The 18,315-nt window shown below is 46.1% G+C and overlaps 1 protein-coding gene across 1 annotated transcript in view; it reads right to left on the minus strand.

Annotated features, from left to right (window-relative positions):
- PPIG (peptidylprolyl isomerase G) overlaps positions 1-18,315 on the minus strand; it is a 168,009-nt gene that overhangs the window by 134,979 nt on the left and 14,715 nt on the right. The window contains exons 4-6 of the mRNA XM_030208759.1: positions 17,492-17,599; positions 17,345-17,389; positions 13,625-13,712 (exon numbers count right to left, since the gene is read on the minus strand). Of these exons, the coding sequence (XP_030064619.1) occupies positions 13,625-13,712; positions 17,345-17,389; positions 17,492-17,599 (241 nt within the window). The remainder of the gene's footprint in view (positions 1-13,624; positions 13,713-17,344; positions 17,390-17,491; positions 17,600-18,315) is intronic.

The following is an 18,315-nucleotide window of genomic DNA, read 5'->3' on the forward strand; positions in this document are numbered from 1 at the left end:
ACCAGGAGTATTAAGGATTAAGAATGTGTAATCACTGTAATCCCAAAGTTCAGATCAAATTACTATATACCTTCAGGAATAGAGGTATTGCAGACTGATTGATTGTCAGATGGAGTCGAGTTATTTTTTCAAGGCCTACAGATTGTCAAAGAAGCATGCGGTGTTATGAACACTGACTCTTATCAGAGCAGGGTATAGCAGGCAGAATTGAGTTCCAAGGGACTTCAAACGATTGTGGAGTTACAGAAATCCTTTCCTTTTCTGTACTGTAGTTTTGTTGAGGTCAGGAATAATCATTATTTTCAGTCCTTCATAATTACTGGCGCTTTGATCTCAGCGTTTTGAAGGATTTGTAGAACCTGTGGGTATCTTAATATTTTAGTAACAAAAGGTCTGGGAAATTGTTGTTTCTGAGGATGCGAAGCTGGAACTCGGTGAGCATGCTCAATTTTAAGCGGTTTATCAAAGTTGATATCCAGTAGTTTTAGAAGCAGTGTTTCAAAGAAAACAATTGAGTCTAGGCCTTCTGTACCTTCTTTGATCCCTAGTACTCTTAAGTTGTTTCTTCTGGATCTTTAAGTCCTCCAGGTTTCTGTTAATAGTATTGATGCCCTTGATTTTATGCTGCAGAGAGGAAATCAGCTGCAAGTTAATATAATATTTAGTTTCTGAAGTTTTTAATTGGATTTGGGTTTGAGACAGCTGATTCTTTATTTCTGTGAGGTCCTTTCTAAGATCCGTTAAAGTTCTATGGTTGTCTTGGAGGATCCCTCTGATAGAGATGATTTCATTCATTATGGATTGTAAGGTGATCTCATTGTCTTTACAGGTTGCCATTTTACCTAAGCTGGGCTGATCTTGTTTTGGGCATTCTGAAGCCAGTTGCAGCGCAGAACCAAGTTCCGATTTTTGATCCTTAGATGACGTGCAGTCTAAATGATGTTTTGTTTTTAAATAATTGATGATTTTTTCTAAGTGAAGAAATACATGATCTGAGATTATATTTTGGAGCTAAGAATTCAGGCTACCATCGCCTTTCAAGCTCACTAGCGTCCCCCCTCCCTTTATTATTTCTACAGTGAAATTTTGACTGAATTGTATTGCTTTCTTATTGGGCTTGCTTTTCTGAACTAGACTGTAAGGCTGTAACTGTAACTGAAAACTGTAAGGCTGTTTATAGCTATTTTGCATGCTGTTTTAAATTTTTTCATTTGTAATTTTTCAATTTGTATTGCATTTCTTATCTTTTCATTACTTTTTATTCTTTAATTTTTTCAGGGCTGCATTTTGATTAAAATTTGTGACTGTGATTAAAGGTGTGTTATTTTTTTTTTTTGGGTCCCACTGCAGCTCTTTGTGACTCTGGACAATGGAGGGTTAAGTAACTTACCCAGAGTCACAAGGAGTTGCAGTGGGACCCAAAAAATCCCCCAAAAACATACCTTTAGTCACGATTAAAATTTTAATCGAAATGCTATGTGTACTGCCAAATAAGGATAAATTAGATCATACCTGCTAATTTTGAGTCCCTCCAGACCGTCCAGATGCTTGGGCGATGCTCTCCTGTCAGCACGTGGACTGAAAACTAATGAGTTATGATATCTAACCCCTATTCACTTGTTTAGTGCCCATGTTTATTTTATCATTCCCATCTTAAGTATTTCCCTTATCCCTTATTTGTCCTGTTTGTCTATCCTGATTAGACTGTAAACTCTGTCGAGCAGGAACTACCTCATGTTCAACTGTACAGCGCAGCACACATCTAGTAACACTATAGAAATGATAAGTAGTAGTAATAACTATAATAGTAGCAACAGTAGTAGTATCTTCCTTTTAAGAATCCTGTGCTGTCTCCTGACCAGTCAATATTTACCATAACAAAGAAATAAGAATTCCCCAAGAACTAAGAAAAACCATCAACAGACTTATCAAAGATAAACTTTTACATAAGAACTTCTGCTAGTTCTACATATGGAGAAAAAGAAAGAAAAATGTCATGGGCAAGCTTACCTTACTTCACCTACCACAAACTCTTCATGACAAAAAAGGTGGGTTCTGCACTGGTCTTGAGGGACTTAAGGAAAGAAAATTAGTACACAATATCTAATTTATCCCTCCTTATCACCCCAATAGACCAGTCCAGATCCTTGAGACATACTAAACTAGTGATCAGTTAGGGAGGGACATCATAAGCCCTGTGGCCAGAACTCTGTACAAAAAGAATGCAATGATGCCTATGTTGCTGCTTTACAAATTTCATAAGGTGGTATCAGGGAATGCTCAGCCCAAGAGGCAGACTGACCTCTAGTAAAATGAGTTTTAAGAATCTCCAGTACTGGATGACTTTGGAGAATATACATAAATGCTATCACTTCTTGAATCCATTTAGCTACTATCACTTTAAATGCAGCCTTTCTCTTATGAGATGCTCAAAAAAGCAGTCTGTCTGACTTTCTGAACGCTTCTATCTTCCTGTGCCCATCTGACATCTAACCTAGGAAAGACAAGAGGCATGTTCTCCTTTGACAACATCCTGAAAAGAAGAGTAGACTGAAGTGAAAAGGCAAAACCACTTTAGGAAGAAAGAATGAAACTGGCCTAACCACTACCTTTTCTCTACTAAAAACCAAGAAAGGTTCAGAAAACAGCAAGGTATGGAGCTCTGAAATACTTCTTGCTGAACAGATGACCACAAGAAAAAAAACATTTTAAGAAGTTGGTTTACGTGGCAGAGGTAAAATACATGGGGTAAAGGCCTGTTCTCTTTTCCTGTGATGGGAGCAGAACTACTGCTTGTATCAATTGATCCAACATCTGTCTGACAGCTATCTGTTTTAGACAGGACCAGCATGGTAATTCCTCTGAAAGAGGATCTGCATAACATATCTGTTGAAAATGACCTTAAGCACCGAATGATCTGTGATTATTGGGACCGGGGGCAGAATCGGACAATAGGGCAACAGTAAGGGGTCCACTCTCCCATAGCTTCCATCTAGTTTAACCATTTTTGAAGGTAGTTAGGGGCCCATGATCCTTTGTGCCTAGGGGCCTAGAACGTTGTTAGTCCACCCCTGATCAAAACCCACCTCCAGTAAAACAATATTAAACGCCCTTCCACTGGAAGAACCAGAGCACAGGCCCATAAGCCTTCATTGGGAACCTTTGGAAGTATCTGTGTTCCCCATGGAGAACTCCTTATCACCTCTGCACCAACCTCAAAAAAGACTGATTACTGAAAGGAAACCTACTGTGTTGAGCAATACCATTCTCTTTTCCTGGCCTACATCTTCTGAAGTTTCTAAAACATCCTCTATTAAATGTAACTCTAGCTGAAGCTCTAGGATGGTCCTCTGGAAGCCCTATTCTTAGATTCAGAAAAGAATCTTCAATTTTTTAGCTCCTCTACAAACAGCAGGTTCCCATTAAAAGGCAACTTGCTCAGATAAACCTTTGCGTTAACATTCACAGACCAGTTTCTAAGACACAAACTTCACTACATGGCCACAAGCAAAGCCATGTCTTTGGCTGATGTTCTAATTAAATCATACAAAGTAACCACAGAACACCTTCTGTCAAATACTGTTGCAAATTTGCTGGTAAGTGTTCAGATTACCAGAAGCATACAGTCTTCAAAAGCCTGTTTTAATAATGGATCCATCTAGGAGTCCTGCAGATCTTTCAACCCTGCCCCACACTCAAATGGGACAATAGTGTTTTAGTAACTGCCAACACAACAGTGTCTACCTTTGAAAAATAGAGCCTCCCCTTATCCTGAAGTTCAATTGGATATAGCTTTACCATAGAACATCCTACATGACCCCAAAATAATATCTTTATCGGCTTGGTGAATAGAAAAGGCCTTAAAAGACTGCTTAATCCCCACCAACAGTGGGTCATCCATCGCCCTACTAGTTGATGGGTGCTCTACAGAAATTCTAAGGACTTACAAAACTCATCTCCCTTTCTGGCTAGCTCTGACAGTAGTGAGCATAGGCTTTTCCAACTGTTTCTTGTCCTTTACCCTGCTAACTCCAGCTGTAGCATTCTAACTTTGGCTACTATACTGTGGACAAGTTCTGCTAGGTTTATTTTCCATTGCTAGTCCTAAATAAAAAAAAAAGCAGCTTTAGTCTTACAACTGGCTTAATTTGCATCTTAAAGGATTACATCATAATTCATTAGTTCTCAGTCTCCATCTGCTGGTAGGAGCACATAATGCAAGTATCCAAATTGGGCTGGTGAGGAGGATAAGGAATATCTGTTGCCATGGGCAGGATTAGATTATTAAGGAAATGGCAAACTAGGGTCTAAGGTTTAGGGGAGCCCTGTCAGAGGAGCTCTGGATTCAAGAGGTTAGGGCCAACAGCTGTGCCATATTCAGGATTTTACTGATTTTTACATTCATGTCCAGATGCCAGAAGGCTAAAATTCTGGACATTTTTGAGAATTAAAAAAACAAACAAACCCCCCAGCAGATTTCCAAGCTTCTCTCCTGTAAGTGAGCCTACCCCGCTAGCTTCCACGGCAACTAGCTGTTGAGTCTGTGGGTTGGATGCAGCCAACAGGAAGAATGTGAGGACGGAGCACTAGAAAGCAGCTTTAGTCACAGAAAAGGAAGTGGTCAGAGGTAGGTAGTTCCTGTGCTGTAGAAACACTGATTCACAGTAACACAGCCATTATAGAACTGTACCTTTCAAACAGTCCTCACCTCATCTCCTCTTCTGATCAAAGACACAAAGAACCACACACATAAATAAACACACATGCACATATACTAACACACCCACTCACACATACATACATACATACAAGCGTGCAGACAGACATGGAGAAATTAGGCCTTACCTGCTAATTTGCTTTCCCAGTGATTGACTGATGGGTTGTGCACGCCTTCCAGAAGGTGGAGACTAAGACTTCTGACTCATCTAAGCTAGCCAATAAGAGCCCTTGCCAGATAAGCCAATAAGAGCCCTCCCAAGTTCAGAGTCTCTTACCCCGAAGAGTCTGAGCCGCTGCAGAACCCACACAGTGAGCCAGCCAAGAGCAAGGAGGACTGGGGGGAGGGACCTGGCCTTCAGGGTGTAATACCCCCGAGGTAAACCCAGGCCCCCACGGACCACTACCTCATCTAGGTTCCCTACAGTAGGTGCACAGAGAAAGGAGGAGTTTAAAGAAATCTTTTCTTCTTTTTTTACACAGAAGGAAAAGGGAAGAAAGAAGAGAGATTGACAGGGCTCACCACCTTCCACCTGCTGGAGACTGAGAATACTGGAACCTTCTATATGGCAAGGGCTCTTATTGGCTAGCTTAGATGAGTCAGAAGTCTCAGTCTCCACCTGCTGGAAGGCGTGCATAACCCATCAGTCAATCACTGGGCCGTTCCGGAGTGACGCTAAGGAAACATATATTACTAACACACACCCATTCATATAGAGCCTATATATATATATATATATATATATATACAGTGGGGGAAATAAGTATTTGATCCCTTGCTGATTTTGTAAGTTTGCCCACTGACAAAGACATGAGCAGCCCATAATTGAAGGGTAGGTTATTGGTAACAGTGAGAGATAGCACATCACAAATTAAATCCGGAAAATCACATTGTGGAAAGTATATGAATTTATTTGCATTCTGCAGAGGGAAATAAGTATTTGATCCCCCACCAACCAGTAAGAGATCTGGCCCCTACAGACCAGGTAGATGCTCCAAATCAACTCGTTACCTGCATGACAGACAGCTGTCGGCAATGGTCACCTGTATGAAAGACACCTGTCCACAGACTCAGTGAATCAGTCAGACTCTAACCTCTACAAAATGGCCAAGAGCAAGGAGCTGTCTAAGGATGTCAGGGACAAGATCATACACCTGCACAAGGCTGGAATGGGCTACAAAACCATCAGTAAGACGCTGGGCGAGAAGGAGACAACTGTTGGTGCCATAGTAAGAAAATGGAAGAAGTACAAAATGACTGTCAATCGACAAAGATCTGGGGCTCCACACAAAATCTCACCTCGTGGGGTATCCTTGATCATGAGGAAGGTTAGAAATCAGCCTACAACTACAAGGGGGGAACTTGTCAATGATCTCAAGGCAGCTGGGACCACTGTCACCACGAAAACCATTGGTAACACATTACGACATAACGGATTGCAATCCTGCAGTGCCCGCAAGGTCCCCCTGCTCCGGAAGGCACATGTGACGGCCCGTCTGAAGTTTGCCAGTGAACACCTGGATGATGCCGAGAGTGATTGGGAGAAGGTGCTGTGGTCAGATGAGACAAAAATTGAGCTCTTTGGCATGAACTCAACTCGCCGTGTTTGGAGGAAGAGAAATGCTGCCTATGACCCAAAGAACACCGTCCCCACTGTCAAGCATGGAGGTGGAAATGTTATGTTTTGGGGGTGTTTCTCTGCTAAGGGCACAGGACTACTTCACCGCATCAATGGGAGAATGGATGGGGCCATGTACCGTACAATTCTGAGTGACAACCTCCTTCCCTCCGCCAGGGCCTTAAAAATGGGTCGTGGCTGGGTCTTCCAGCACGACAATGACCCAAAACATACAGCCAAGGCAACAAAGGAGTGGCTCAGGAAGAAGCACATTAGGGTCATGGAGTGGCCTAGCCAGTCACCAGACCTTAATCCCATTGAAAACTTATGGAGGGAGCTGAAGCTGCGAGTTGCCAAGCGACAGCCCAGAACTCTTAATGATTTAGAGATGATCTGCAAAGAGGAGTGGACCAAAATTCCTCCTGACATGTGTGCAAACCTCATCATCAACTACAGAAGACGTCTGACCGCTGTGCTTGCCAACAAGGGTTTTGCCACCAAGTATTAGGTCTTGTTTGCCAGAGGGATTAAATACTTATTTCCCTCTGCAGAATGCAAATAAATTCATATACTTTCCACAATGTGATTTTCCGGATTTAATTTGTGATGTGCTATCTCTCACTGTTACCAATAACCTACCCTTCAATTATGGGCTGCTCATGTCTTTGTCAGTGGGCAAACTTACAAAATCAGCAAGGGATCAAATACTTATTTCCCCCACTGTATATATATATATACATACACACACACACACAAACAGAGGTGCAGACAAAACAGACAACATATAGACACGCAGAAAGGCTGGAAAGATTTCCATGAGCTATGTTCTGCATGCTTTCTCCACTTGTTGAAGAGTAGAATTTTTACATATTAGACAGAATTTAAGTTCAATATTTAAATGCAATTAGTGGTTATACAGATCAACCTCATATTTTGAAGATTACTTTTTTAATAATCTCTCTATTCCAGGTACGTAAAGGTAAAATTATGTATAATCATACCTGATAATTTTCTTTCCATTAATCATAGCTGATCAATCCATAGACTGGTGGGTTGTGTCCATCTACCAGCAGGTGGAGATAGAGAGCAAACTTTTGCCTCCCTATATGTGGTCATGTGCTGCCGGAAACTCCTCAGTATGTCGATATCAAAGCTCCATCCGCAGGACTCAGCACTTAGAGAATTACACCCACGAAGGGACACTCTGCCCAGCTCACCACCGCCGAAACGGGGGAGGGGAATTAACCCAGCTCATCCCCACACAAGTGGGGGAGGGGAATCCGTCCAGCTCATCCCCGCGGAGCGGGGGAGGGACACCACACCCGCCGATGCGGGGGGATCTGGCTTATCCTGCAACCGCAACCGCGGGAGGAGCTGACTGACCCTAACACCGCCGAAGCGGGAGGGGTACAAAGCTGCCCTACAGCCGCACGAAGCGGGAGGGAGTGCCGGCAGAATTTATGTCTCAATCCAGCCCCGTAAAACGGAGGGGAGAGGAATGCAGCAGCTCACTGTAACACAAACTCGTCTCAACTCTTGAAGAATCCAAGTGAAAGAAGAACTTGAACACGAAGTCCTCCTGAAGTAACTGAAGGCTAAACTTGAACCTAAAATTCAAACAGAATATAAACAGTACAGATATCTGGGAGGGGCTATGGATTGATCAGCTATGATTAATGGAAAGAAAATTATCAGGTATGATTATACATAATTTTACCTTCCATATCATCAAGCTGATCAATCCATAGACTGGTGGGATGTACCGAAGCAGTACTCACCCAGGGCGGGACATAGAAATGACCTCAACACTGAAGCTCCAAACCGGGCCTCCGCCCGTGCAGCCACAGTCAAACGGTAATGCTTGGAGAATGTATGAGCCGAAGCCCCGTTGCCGCCTTGCATATCTCTTCCAAGGAGACGGATCCGGCCTCTGCCATCGAGGCCGCCTGAGCTCTCGTGGAGTGAGCCTTCAGCTGGATAGGCGGCACCTTCCCCGCGGCCACATAAGCCGCTGCAATGGCTTCCTTGACCCATCTTGCCACTGTAGGCTTAGCAGCCTGCAGACCCTTACGAGGACCTGCAAACAGGACAAACAGATGATCCGATTTCCGGAAATCATTGGTCACTTCCAAGTATCTGATGATGACTCGTCTCACATCCAGATATTCAAGAGCGGAGTACTCCTCTGGGTAGTCCTCCCTACGAAAGGAAGGGAGACAGAGCTGCTGATTCACATGGAAGCGAGAAACAATCTTGGGCAGGAAGGAAGGCACTGTGCGAATAGTCACTCCTGCCTCAGTGAACTGCAGAAAAGGCTCTCGACATGAGAGCGCCTGGAGCTCGGAAACTCTTCTGGCTGAAGTGATAGCCACCAAAAAGACTGCTTTCAACGTCAGGTCTTTCAGAGATGCCCTCGACAAGGGTTCAACAGGCGGCTTCTGCAATGCTCTTATCACCAGGTTGAGATTCCACGCAGGCACCACTGAGTGCAGAGGAGGGCGCAGGTGATTAACTCCCTTGAGAAAGCGCACCACATCTGGCTGCGAAGCCAGGGAAGCACCCTTCAGGCGGCCCCTGAAGCAAGCCAGAGCCGCTACCTGGACTTTAAGGGAACTGAGCGACAGGCCTTTCTCCAGACCTTCTTGCAGGAACGCCAACACTGAAGAAATTGGAGCAGTGAAGGGAGAAAGTGAGCCTGCTTCACACCATGCTGCAAAGATACGCCAAACCCTGGCGTAAGCAGTAGAAGTAGAGCGCTTCCTCGCTCTCAGCATAGTGGCGATGACCTTGTCTGAGAAGCCCTTCTTCCTCAGACGCTGCCGCTCAATAGCCAGGCCGTAAGACCAAAGGGAGAGGGATCCTCCATCACCACGGGACCCTGATGTAACAGGCCCTGCTCCACTGACAGCCGCAGAGGATCGTCGACTGAGAGCCTGATCAAGTCCGCATACCAGGGACGTCTGGGCCAATCCGGACCCACCAGGATTACCCTGCCGGGATGCTTTGCCACCCGGTCTAGCACCCTGCCCAACATGGGCCAGGGCGGGAACACATAGAGGAGCTCTTGTGTCGGCCACTGTTGGAGAAGAGCATCTACTCCCAGGGATCGAGGGTCCCGTCCTCTGCTGAAAAAGCGCGGCACTTGGCAATTGGCCGATGACGCCATCAGATCTAGGCTCGGCTGGCCCCAGCGCTTCGTGATGTCCAAGAACGCCTGAGCAGATAGTTGCCACTCTCCGGGCTCCAAGGTATGGCGACTGAGAAAGTCCGCCTTGACATTCATGACTCCGGCAATGTGGGCCGCTGAAAGCTGCTCCAGGTTCGCTTCCGCCCACTGGCAAAGACTCATAGCCTCCTTGGCTAGAGGGGCGCTCTTGGTACCTCCCTGGCGGTTGATATAGGCCACAGCCGTGGCATTGTCCGACAGGACCCGTACAGGCTACAACACCAGTACCGGGATGAACTCCAATAACACCAACCGAATGGCTCTGAGTTCCAGGAGGTTGATAGACCACTTGCCTCTGCAGGAGACTAGAGCCCCTGCGCTGTCCTTCCCAAGCAGTGGGCTCCCCAGCCCATCAAAGAGGCGTCTGTCGTGACGACAATCCACTCCGGGGTCACCAGAGGCAATCCTGCAGACAACTTGTCTGTCTGCGTCCACCAGCTCAGCGCCTTGCGCACTGCTGGGTCCACGGAAAGGCGCACAGCATAATCCTCCGACATCGGAGTCCAGCGCAGCAGCAGAGATAGCTGTAGTGGTCTCATATGAGCCCTGGCCCAGGGCACTACTTCCATCGTGGCCGTCATAGAGCCCAACAGCTGCACGTAGTCCCAAGCCCGAATAGGAGAGGCTACTAGGAACTAGTCCACCTGAGCCTGAAGCTTGACAATCCGATTGTCTGGCAGGAACACTCTGCCCACTTGGGTGTCGAATCGAACTCCCAGATACTCCAGGGACTGAGTCGGGCGCAGCTGGCTCTTCTTCCAGTTGATGATCCATCCCAGGGAGCTCACCAGAGCAACTACCCGGTCCATAGCTTTGCCGCACTCTGCATAAGAGGGGGCTCGGATCAACCAGACGTCCAAATAAGGATGGACTTGTACTCCTTCCTTTAGCAGGAAGGCCGCTATGACCCCCATTACTTTGGAAAAGGTCCGCGGAGCAGTAGCCAACCCGAAAGGGAGGGCTCTGAACTGGAAGTGTCGTCTCAGGACTGTAAAACGCAGAAAGCGTTGGAGAGGAGGCCAGATGGGAATATGCAGGTACGCTTCCTTGATGTCCAAGGAAGCCAAGAACTCTCCTGCCTTCACTGCCGCTATAACAGAGCGGAGAGTCTCCATGCGAAAGTGCCTCACTTTCCAGGCCCGATTGACCCCTTTGAGGTCGAGGATAGGCCGGACAGAACCTCCTTTCTTTGGAACCACAAAGTAAATGGAGTAACGTTCCTTGCCAATCTGATTTTTTGGCACCGGAACGACCGCACCCAGGCGGATCAGGTTGTCCAAGGTCTGCTGCACTGCCACAGCTTGACCGGAGACTTGCAGGGAGAGAGTACAAACCCGTCTCTTAAGGGTTGGCAGAACTCTAGCTTGTAGCCGTCTCTGATGACTTCCAGCACCCACGCGTCTGAAGTTATAGTGGTCCACTCGCCCAGAAACGAGGACAGCCGTCCTCCAATCTGCACTGGGGCGTGGACCAAGGCCCCGTCATTGGGTACGAGACCCTGGGGGAGGACCGGAGGGAGCACCTCCGGGACGGCGGTCTCTGCGAAAGGAATGCTGCTTGGGGGAGAAATTCCTCTTGAAGGAAGAGGGGGCAGAGGAACCCGACTTGCCCGGGCGGTACCGACGGGCTTCCAGCAACCGTCCTCTGGAGGTACCGGGACGAGTACTAGCCCGAGCCCTGACCTCTGGTAATTTCTTGCCCTTAGACGTGCCGAGATCGGTCACGATTTTGTCCAGCTCGACCCCAAAGAGCAGCTTGCCTTTAAAAGGCAATCTAGCCAGGCGGGATTTAGAGGCGTGGTCAGCAGACCAATGTTTCAGCCAAAGCCACCGCCACGCAGAGACTGTCTGAGCCATGCCCTTAGCTGAGGCTCTCAAGACATCATACAGCAAGTCTGCCAAATAGGCTAAGCCCGATTCCAGGGCCGGCCAATCAGCCCTCAAGGAAAGATCCGAGGGGGAAGCCCGCTGCACCATAGTCAGGCACGACCTGGCCACATAGGAGCCGCAAACTGAGGCCTGCAAACTTAACGCAGCTGCCTCAAAGGACGACCTTAAGGCCGCCTCCAATCTTCTGTCTTGGGCGTCCTTTAGGGCCGTGCCACCTTCCACCGGCAACGCCGTTTTCTTAGTCACCGCAGTGATTAAAGAATCCACGGTAGGCCACAGATAGGCCTCACGTTCACTCACAGCCAAAGGATAGAGGCGGGACATAGCCCTAGCCACTTTAAGGCTCGTTTCCGGGACATCCCATTGAGCCGCAATTAAGGTGCGCATGGCATCATGCACGTGGAAGGATCTAGGCGGGCGCTACGTCCCCAGCATAATGGCAGAGCCAACAGGGGCTGAGGGAGAGACGTCCTCCGGAGAGGAAATCTTTAAAGTGTCCATGGCCTATAACAACAGGTTGGGCAAATCCTCTGGGCTAAAAAACCGCGCTGCAGAAGGGTCATCCGCTCCATCCGAGCGGGGATCTATCTCCTCCAAGGAATCCGCAAAGGACCGTTGGGAGACCTCAGACACGCTGCCCTCATCTACATCGGAGGAGACAAAGTCCTCCAAGGCCTGGAAATCAACCCGAGGGCGTTTACCTCTGGGAACCTCAACCTCTTTATCAGAAGAGGGAGCAGGGGCAGCGTTTTGCATGAGGAAAGCCTGATGCAGCAGCAAAACAAACTCGGGGAAGAAACCCCCCAGACAGTGCACTTCCGCAGCCTGGGCAACAGCCCTAGACGCACTCTCAACCGGCGCTCGCAATAGCGGGGGAGAGACATGCTGCGCATCCAAAATGGCGTCCGGCGCGAAACTCCGTGAAGGAGCCGCGCGGGAAGAACGGCGCTTAACTTTAGCCGCTTTGTGCCGTCGCCCAAATTAAGGGCGTTCATGGCATTAATGTCTCCAACCTCAAGGGCGGCCCACGAAGAAGCCGTCCGAGCCGCGTGGCCGGCCAAGATGGCGGAGGCGAGGAGCGGGGGATGGCCGTTTATGGCGGGAAAAAACCGCCACGCCGGAGGAACGACCGGGACATTCATCGGTCACTAAACTGTCACCCATCAAGGGCGAATCAGGTTGTAAAACCCCCGCATCCCCTCTAGAAGCGCTCCAGCGATCCGGGGAGCGACCCTTTGCGCCCTCGCCCTCCGACGCCATATGCCACGAGGAGAAGAATCGGGGAACCCCCTGCCCGCTATAAAAAGGTAAAATTACCTGCTTGCCGCTCCGAGCTGTAACGAACTGGTGTCCCAGTGAGTAGCTGCAATGAACGTTTAAAGAAACGTCGAATTAAACGCCTTTAAAGACGTTTAAAATTTTTTTTTTTTTTTTTTTTTTTTTTTTAAAACGGAGCCAGCGGGAGGGGGGAGAAAAGGAGGGACCTGGCACCACCAGGTTTCACTTGCTCAAAAGAGCCCTCAACCCCAGGCCTCAACAAAACCTAAGGATTAGGCTTGGAGGCCTAGCCAGAGCTGCTGCTGTGTGTGACCACCACCTGCTGAGATAGAGAACATACTGAGGAGTTTCCGGCAGCACATGACCACATATAGGGAGGCAAAAGTTTGCTCTCTATCTCCACCTGCTGGTAGATGGACACAACCCACCAGTCTATGGATTGATCAGCTTGATGATATGGAAGATAATTTTTAATCATGTTAAACGAATCACCATTCTTACAATTTTCCTTCACCTACAGCATGACTCTCATTAGCCGGGTGCCAGACTAATTTCCTCTAGAACCCAGAAATAATGCACCTTCAGCTAATGTCACTTGTGAATGATGGCTGAAAGTTTTCCCAATCTCTTCACCTCATTTGGGGGTTATGAACATTAATTCCACAACATCAATGACCTCTGCCAATCTGAGCAATAAGTGAAGGGTCCAGGAATTAAATTCACATCTCCTGGACACAACATTGCCACTGGGCCAACAGACTGGCCTCAAGAAATCTAAATTTAACTTTTGCACCTCTCACACAAAAGTCAATATCTAATAAACAGCTGTATTCTTCCCAGAGCTACAACTTCTTATATCACACAAAAATCAAGCAAGGAACATGTACAATGCTTACATAAAGAACTGTGAACCATTTGTGTCTTTCCCTCTATTGGCCATGGACAGCAGGTATTCCTTGTTGTGCTTCACAGAAAAGCTTTCATCTAGCAAAACAAAAGGTTTTTAATTATTTCAAAATCTACACAGTACTTTTTAAATCACTAGCCGTACAACTTTAGTTACTGTACCTTACATAAAGAGACCAAGACTGAGCACAGGTATTCTAAGTCTAATCAGTAAATGCGCAAAGATGTAAAATTCCATTCATGTAGCATCTGCAGCCATCTACTGAAAGAGCCCTCACCCCACTCTGAGAGTTGTTTCTGAATCATCATTTGGGGACCCTTAACTTGAGCTTATGCCACTGAGAGGTGTACTAAAGTTTGGAAATGAGATATTTGGGGAAGATGCAGCAAAGAGAAAGTCAGGAACATTTAAAAATAAGGATTAGCAGTCATTAATATCAGCTAACATAGTAGATGACGGCAGAAAAACTAAATTTCTGCTAGGAGAAATTATGACAGCATTGTCTGATATTTGAAGATATGAGTTTGGTAGAATATTATGTTTCAACATTTTTATTGAAGGCAATATCAGAGTAACAAAATCACAAATACCACTACATTATTGACAGTCCACGTCACTCACTCATTGAAACTAACACAGTGGGCACTCTTGGCCTATAATTAACATTTTAATAAAGCCCCACCAAACCCCCATCCCTGCTGAATTCACTATTCACCATCCAAAACTCAATGTCACTACAAAGCCCCAAACCCCCTCTCCCATCCTATTCCCCCCTATCTCAGAGGATTCAACCCAGGGCCGGACCCTGATGGCACCTAGGTTGGTCCCACGAGAAACACTCCTTCCCCTCCCCCCCTACCAAATCTAACTGGCTTCAGACAAAAACAAACAAACAAAAAAACCCAGGTTGAGGTATCACATTTATTTTATTGCATTTGTATCCCACATTTTCCCACCTATTTGCGGGCTCAGTGTTTCTTACAATACGTTGTGAATAATAGAAATACAATTGGTCATGATATGATTATGGGTACATTGTGAAGAGTTGTGGGAAGACAAAGTCAAAATATCATCTAGGAATAGAAACAATGGAATGTGACAATGGGGAAATGATGGGGCGATAGGACAATAACGAAAGGATATTAGGGTGTAACAGTTTTATTTGTGAGTGTGGTTTTTAGTGTGGTGAAAGTATGGGGAAGAGAATTCAGAAGAGAGTGAATTGGTGCTTTTCTATAGTGTGTGTGAATTCATATGTTTTGGTCCTTGCAGTAGATGTTCTTGAAGAGATGAGTCTTCAGTAGTTTGCGGAAGTCGGTCAGTTCGTAGATCATTTTCAGGTTGCATGGTAGTGTGTTCCAGAATTGTGTGCTCATATGAGAGAAGGTTTTTTTTTTTTGTTACATTTGTACCCCGTGCTTTCCCACTCATGGCAGGCTCAATGCGGCTTACATGGGGCAATGGAGGGTTAAGTGACTTGCCCAGAGTCACAAGGAGCTGCCTGTGCCTGAAGTGGGAATCAAACTCAGTTCCTCAGGACCAAAGTCCACCACCCTAACCACTAGGCCACTCCTCCACTGGGGATGGGATCAGAAGAGCAGGTGGTGCATTTCGAGGAGGATGCATGCAGTGCTTTGTATTTTATGCCTTTGCACTTAGGGAAGTGGAGATTGAGGAAAGTTCGGGATGATCTTTTAGCGTTTCTGAGTGGCAGGTCTATTAAGTCAGACATGTATGTAGGGGCTTCACCATGAATGATTTTGTGAACTAATGTGCATACTTTAAAGGTGATACGTTCCTTGAGTGGGAGCCAGTGATATTGACAATGAGGCTGCACCCTCAGGGGCTTAAACTGGACAGGTAAGGATTCCATATCAACAGAAAGGCCTTCCTGCGCCTGGGGGACCCCCTAGCATCCCCAGCAGCCAACAGATGAATCTCATTTCTCCAGTGCCAATATGCCGGAGGATCAGCTAAAGTCCAATATTGTAATATAACTTTTTGAGCTACTAGAGTCAATTTGCGGCACAAAAGGGTAGCATGTCTACTCATAGGATAGTAAGCTTTGGATTTGTCAAGCACAAATTGCTCCACTGACCCCCGTACCACACAACCCAATATACGAGACAAAAACCGTCTGACCTGATCCCAAAAATTTTGTACCCAGGGGAACTCCCAAATAGCGTGAAAAAAGGTGTGTCTATATTGCATGCACTTGGAGCAATCGGCCTCCCCACTGTGGATACATTATGTTCACTCTATTATAAGTGTTTCTTTTTCTTTTTTGCCTTTTTCTGATGTCTGTGTGTTTTGTTTTTCACAGACTACATACCTTTTATGAAAAACAAACAGAAGATACCTTAGGAGGCATTCTAAATCAGGTAAAAGTCAGACAGTGTTTGGGATTTTAAGCAAACAATGATGGCAACAGAGGAAAATACAAGACTCAAACACATGAATAAGTATTTAGGATTTTAGTTGGTGGCAAAGGAATGTGTATTTATCATTTTCAGTACTGAAAATGTTAAGTGTCTTCTGAACATAATTCAGGACATCTGAATATTAAGTGGAAGTTTTAAAAACTTTTCAGAAAAGATTTTCTTAAATAATTGGTATCACATCATTATACCATCACCTTTGCACTTGCATACTGGTCTCTTGGGAGGAAATTTCTCCAAATGGGTTTAGTTTTGCACATACCATGACAGGAATTAACCTCACTAAACCTGGGAATGTGGAGTACGACCTCTCTCTCTCAGATTTACTGCTAAAACTCAACGTAGAACTTGCATCGTGCCAAAGAGAGCTTCCCTGTGGAGCTCTTGGTTTGTTTGTTTTTTTTTATTTGGGGGGAGGGGGGAAAGAGTTCACATTGAGTTACCTATTCGGGTGTTTCCCTGCCCAAACTGGCTTACAATCTATTGTACCTAAGGCAATAAAAGGTGAAGTGAATTGCCCAAGGTCAAAAACAGTAGAAGAAATGAGATTTGAACCCTGGCTTGCTTGGTTCAGAACCTGTTTCTCTAAAAACTAAGCTACACTAAATATTTGGTTCATGGTTTTCTTTACTTCATGTGTTTTACCATTTACAACTAGCCGTTGAGCCCGTGTAAACGGGCTAGTTTTGGAATGGGGGGGGGGGGGGGTCCAAGGCCCCCCCCCCCGAGCACTGTCTGTTATTGAACTTACATCGCACCACGCAGACGCAGCAGGCACATCAGCAAAGCTGCCGTCGGGACGGGCTTCCTTCTTTGCCTGTGTCCCGCCCTCGTGTGACGTAACGCGGTGAGGGCGGGACACAGGCAGAGAAGGAAGCCCGTCCCGACGGCAGCTTTGCTGATGTGCCTGCTGCGTCTGCGTGGTGCGATGTAAGTTCAATAAGAAAGACAGTGCTTGGGCCAGGTGGAGGGGCGGCGACTCCGGGTGGGGGGAGCGGTAGCAGTGACCTCGGGGGAGGGGGGGGGGGGGGGTTGCGAGTACGTACGTCTGCGGCATGTGCAGTAGAGACTTCCCACTCTGTCCCGCCCCCCTCATCACGTATTGATGCAGGGGCGGAGCAGAGAGGGAAGTCTCTAGTGCGCATTTGCGAGTGAGTACGACACTCGCCTTTTATATGTTTGATGGTACTGTTATCCCAAATTTACAGAATACTGCATGGCTATCCATGAGATACAGTGTACCAGAATGGACAACAAAGCAAATCATTTACCTTCAAAAAATCCACCGTAGATCGATTCACCTCCTCTACCATTTCCTAGAAACAGAACCAAAATAATGAATTTAAATTAATACTGCGTAATCAAATCTTGAACCATCAACCTAGATATTATTAGTACCTGGTATTTCAGAGTTTTACCTTCACTGAAATCCCCTCCTTGGATCATAAAATCCTTCACTACTCTATGGAACAGACAACTTTTGTAATGCAATGGCTTCTGGGTACATTTTCCCACACCTTTTTCTCCTGCAAAAGAGAAAAGCACCAGTCAAATCGACTTATTCAAGAGATACTGCACTTTGGCTGAATAACTTTTCAAATTAATCTGTGCTACACACCATTTTTACAGTATTCAAATAAAAAAGTGCTTTAGAGCTTAGAATGTAGTAAGGCTATTTCTTTACTAACCCAATACTGGGTCTTTCAAAAAAAAAAAAAAAAAAAAAAAAAAGCTATGCACTTCCACTGAAACTCCAAGACTGTCTTTATCCTTCTAAGAGGACAGTCTGCTGGGTGCCCTAAAAAAAAACTTCATAGTAAAGGGAGGATATGGAGAAATTTAATTTACCTTCACCTGATCATTTCCTTTCTTTGAGTCCTGCTACACCAGTCCAGGCTGATGAGTTATGTCCCTTTATCAGCAGATAAGAGACAGAGACTTAAAGATTCTGATGACATCATCAGTAAAACAGAAGGAGTACCCAGGAATATTCCCAGTATGCTAATGCCAAAGCTAAGAATTAACTAAAGGAGCCTATACACAGGTGGAACCCATTTTTATTTTTTTGTTACATTTGTACCCCGCGCTTTCCCACTCATGGCAGGCTCAATGCGGCTTACATATTATATACAGGTACTTATTTGTACCTGGGGCAATGGAGGGTTAAGTGACTTGCCCAGAGTCACAAGGAGCTGCCTGTGCCTGAAGTGGGAATCAAACTCAGTTCCTCAGTTCCCCAGGA

Source organism: Microcaecilia unicolor, chromosome 7, assembly GCF_901765095.1.
Source record: "Microcaecilia unicolor chromosome 7, aMicUni1.1, whole genome shotgun sequence".
Taxonomy (NCBI): domain Eukaryota; kingdom Metazoa; phylum Chordata; class Amphibia; order Gymnophiona; family Siphonopidae; genus Microcaecilia; species Microcaecilia unicolor.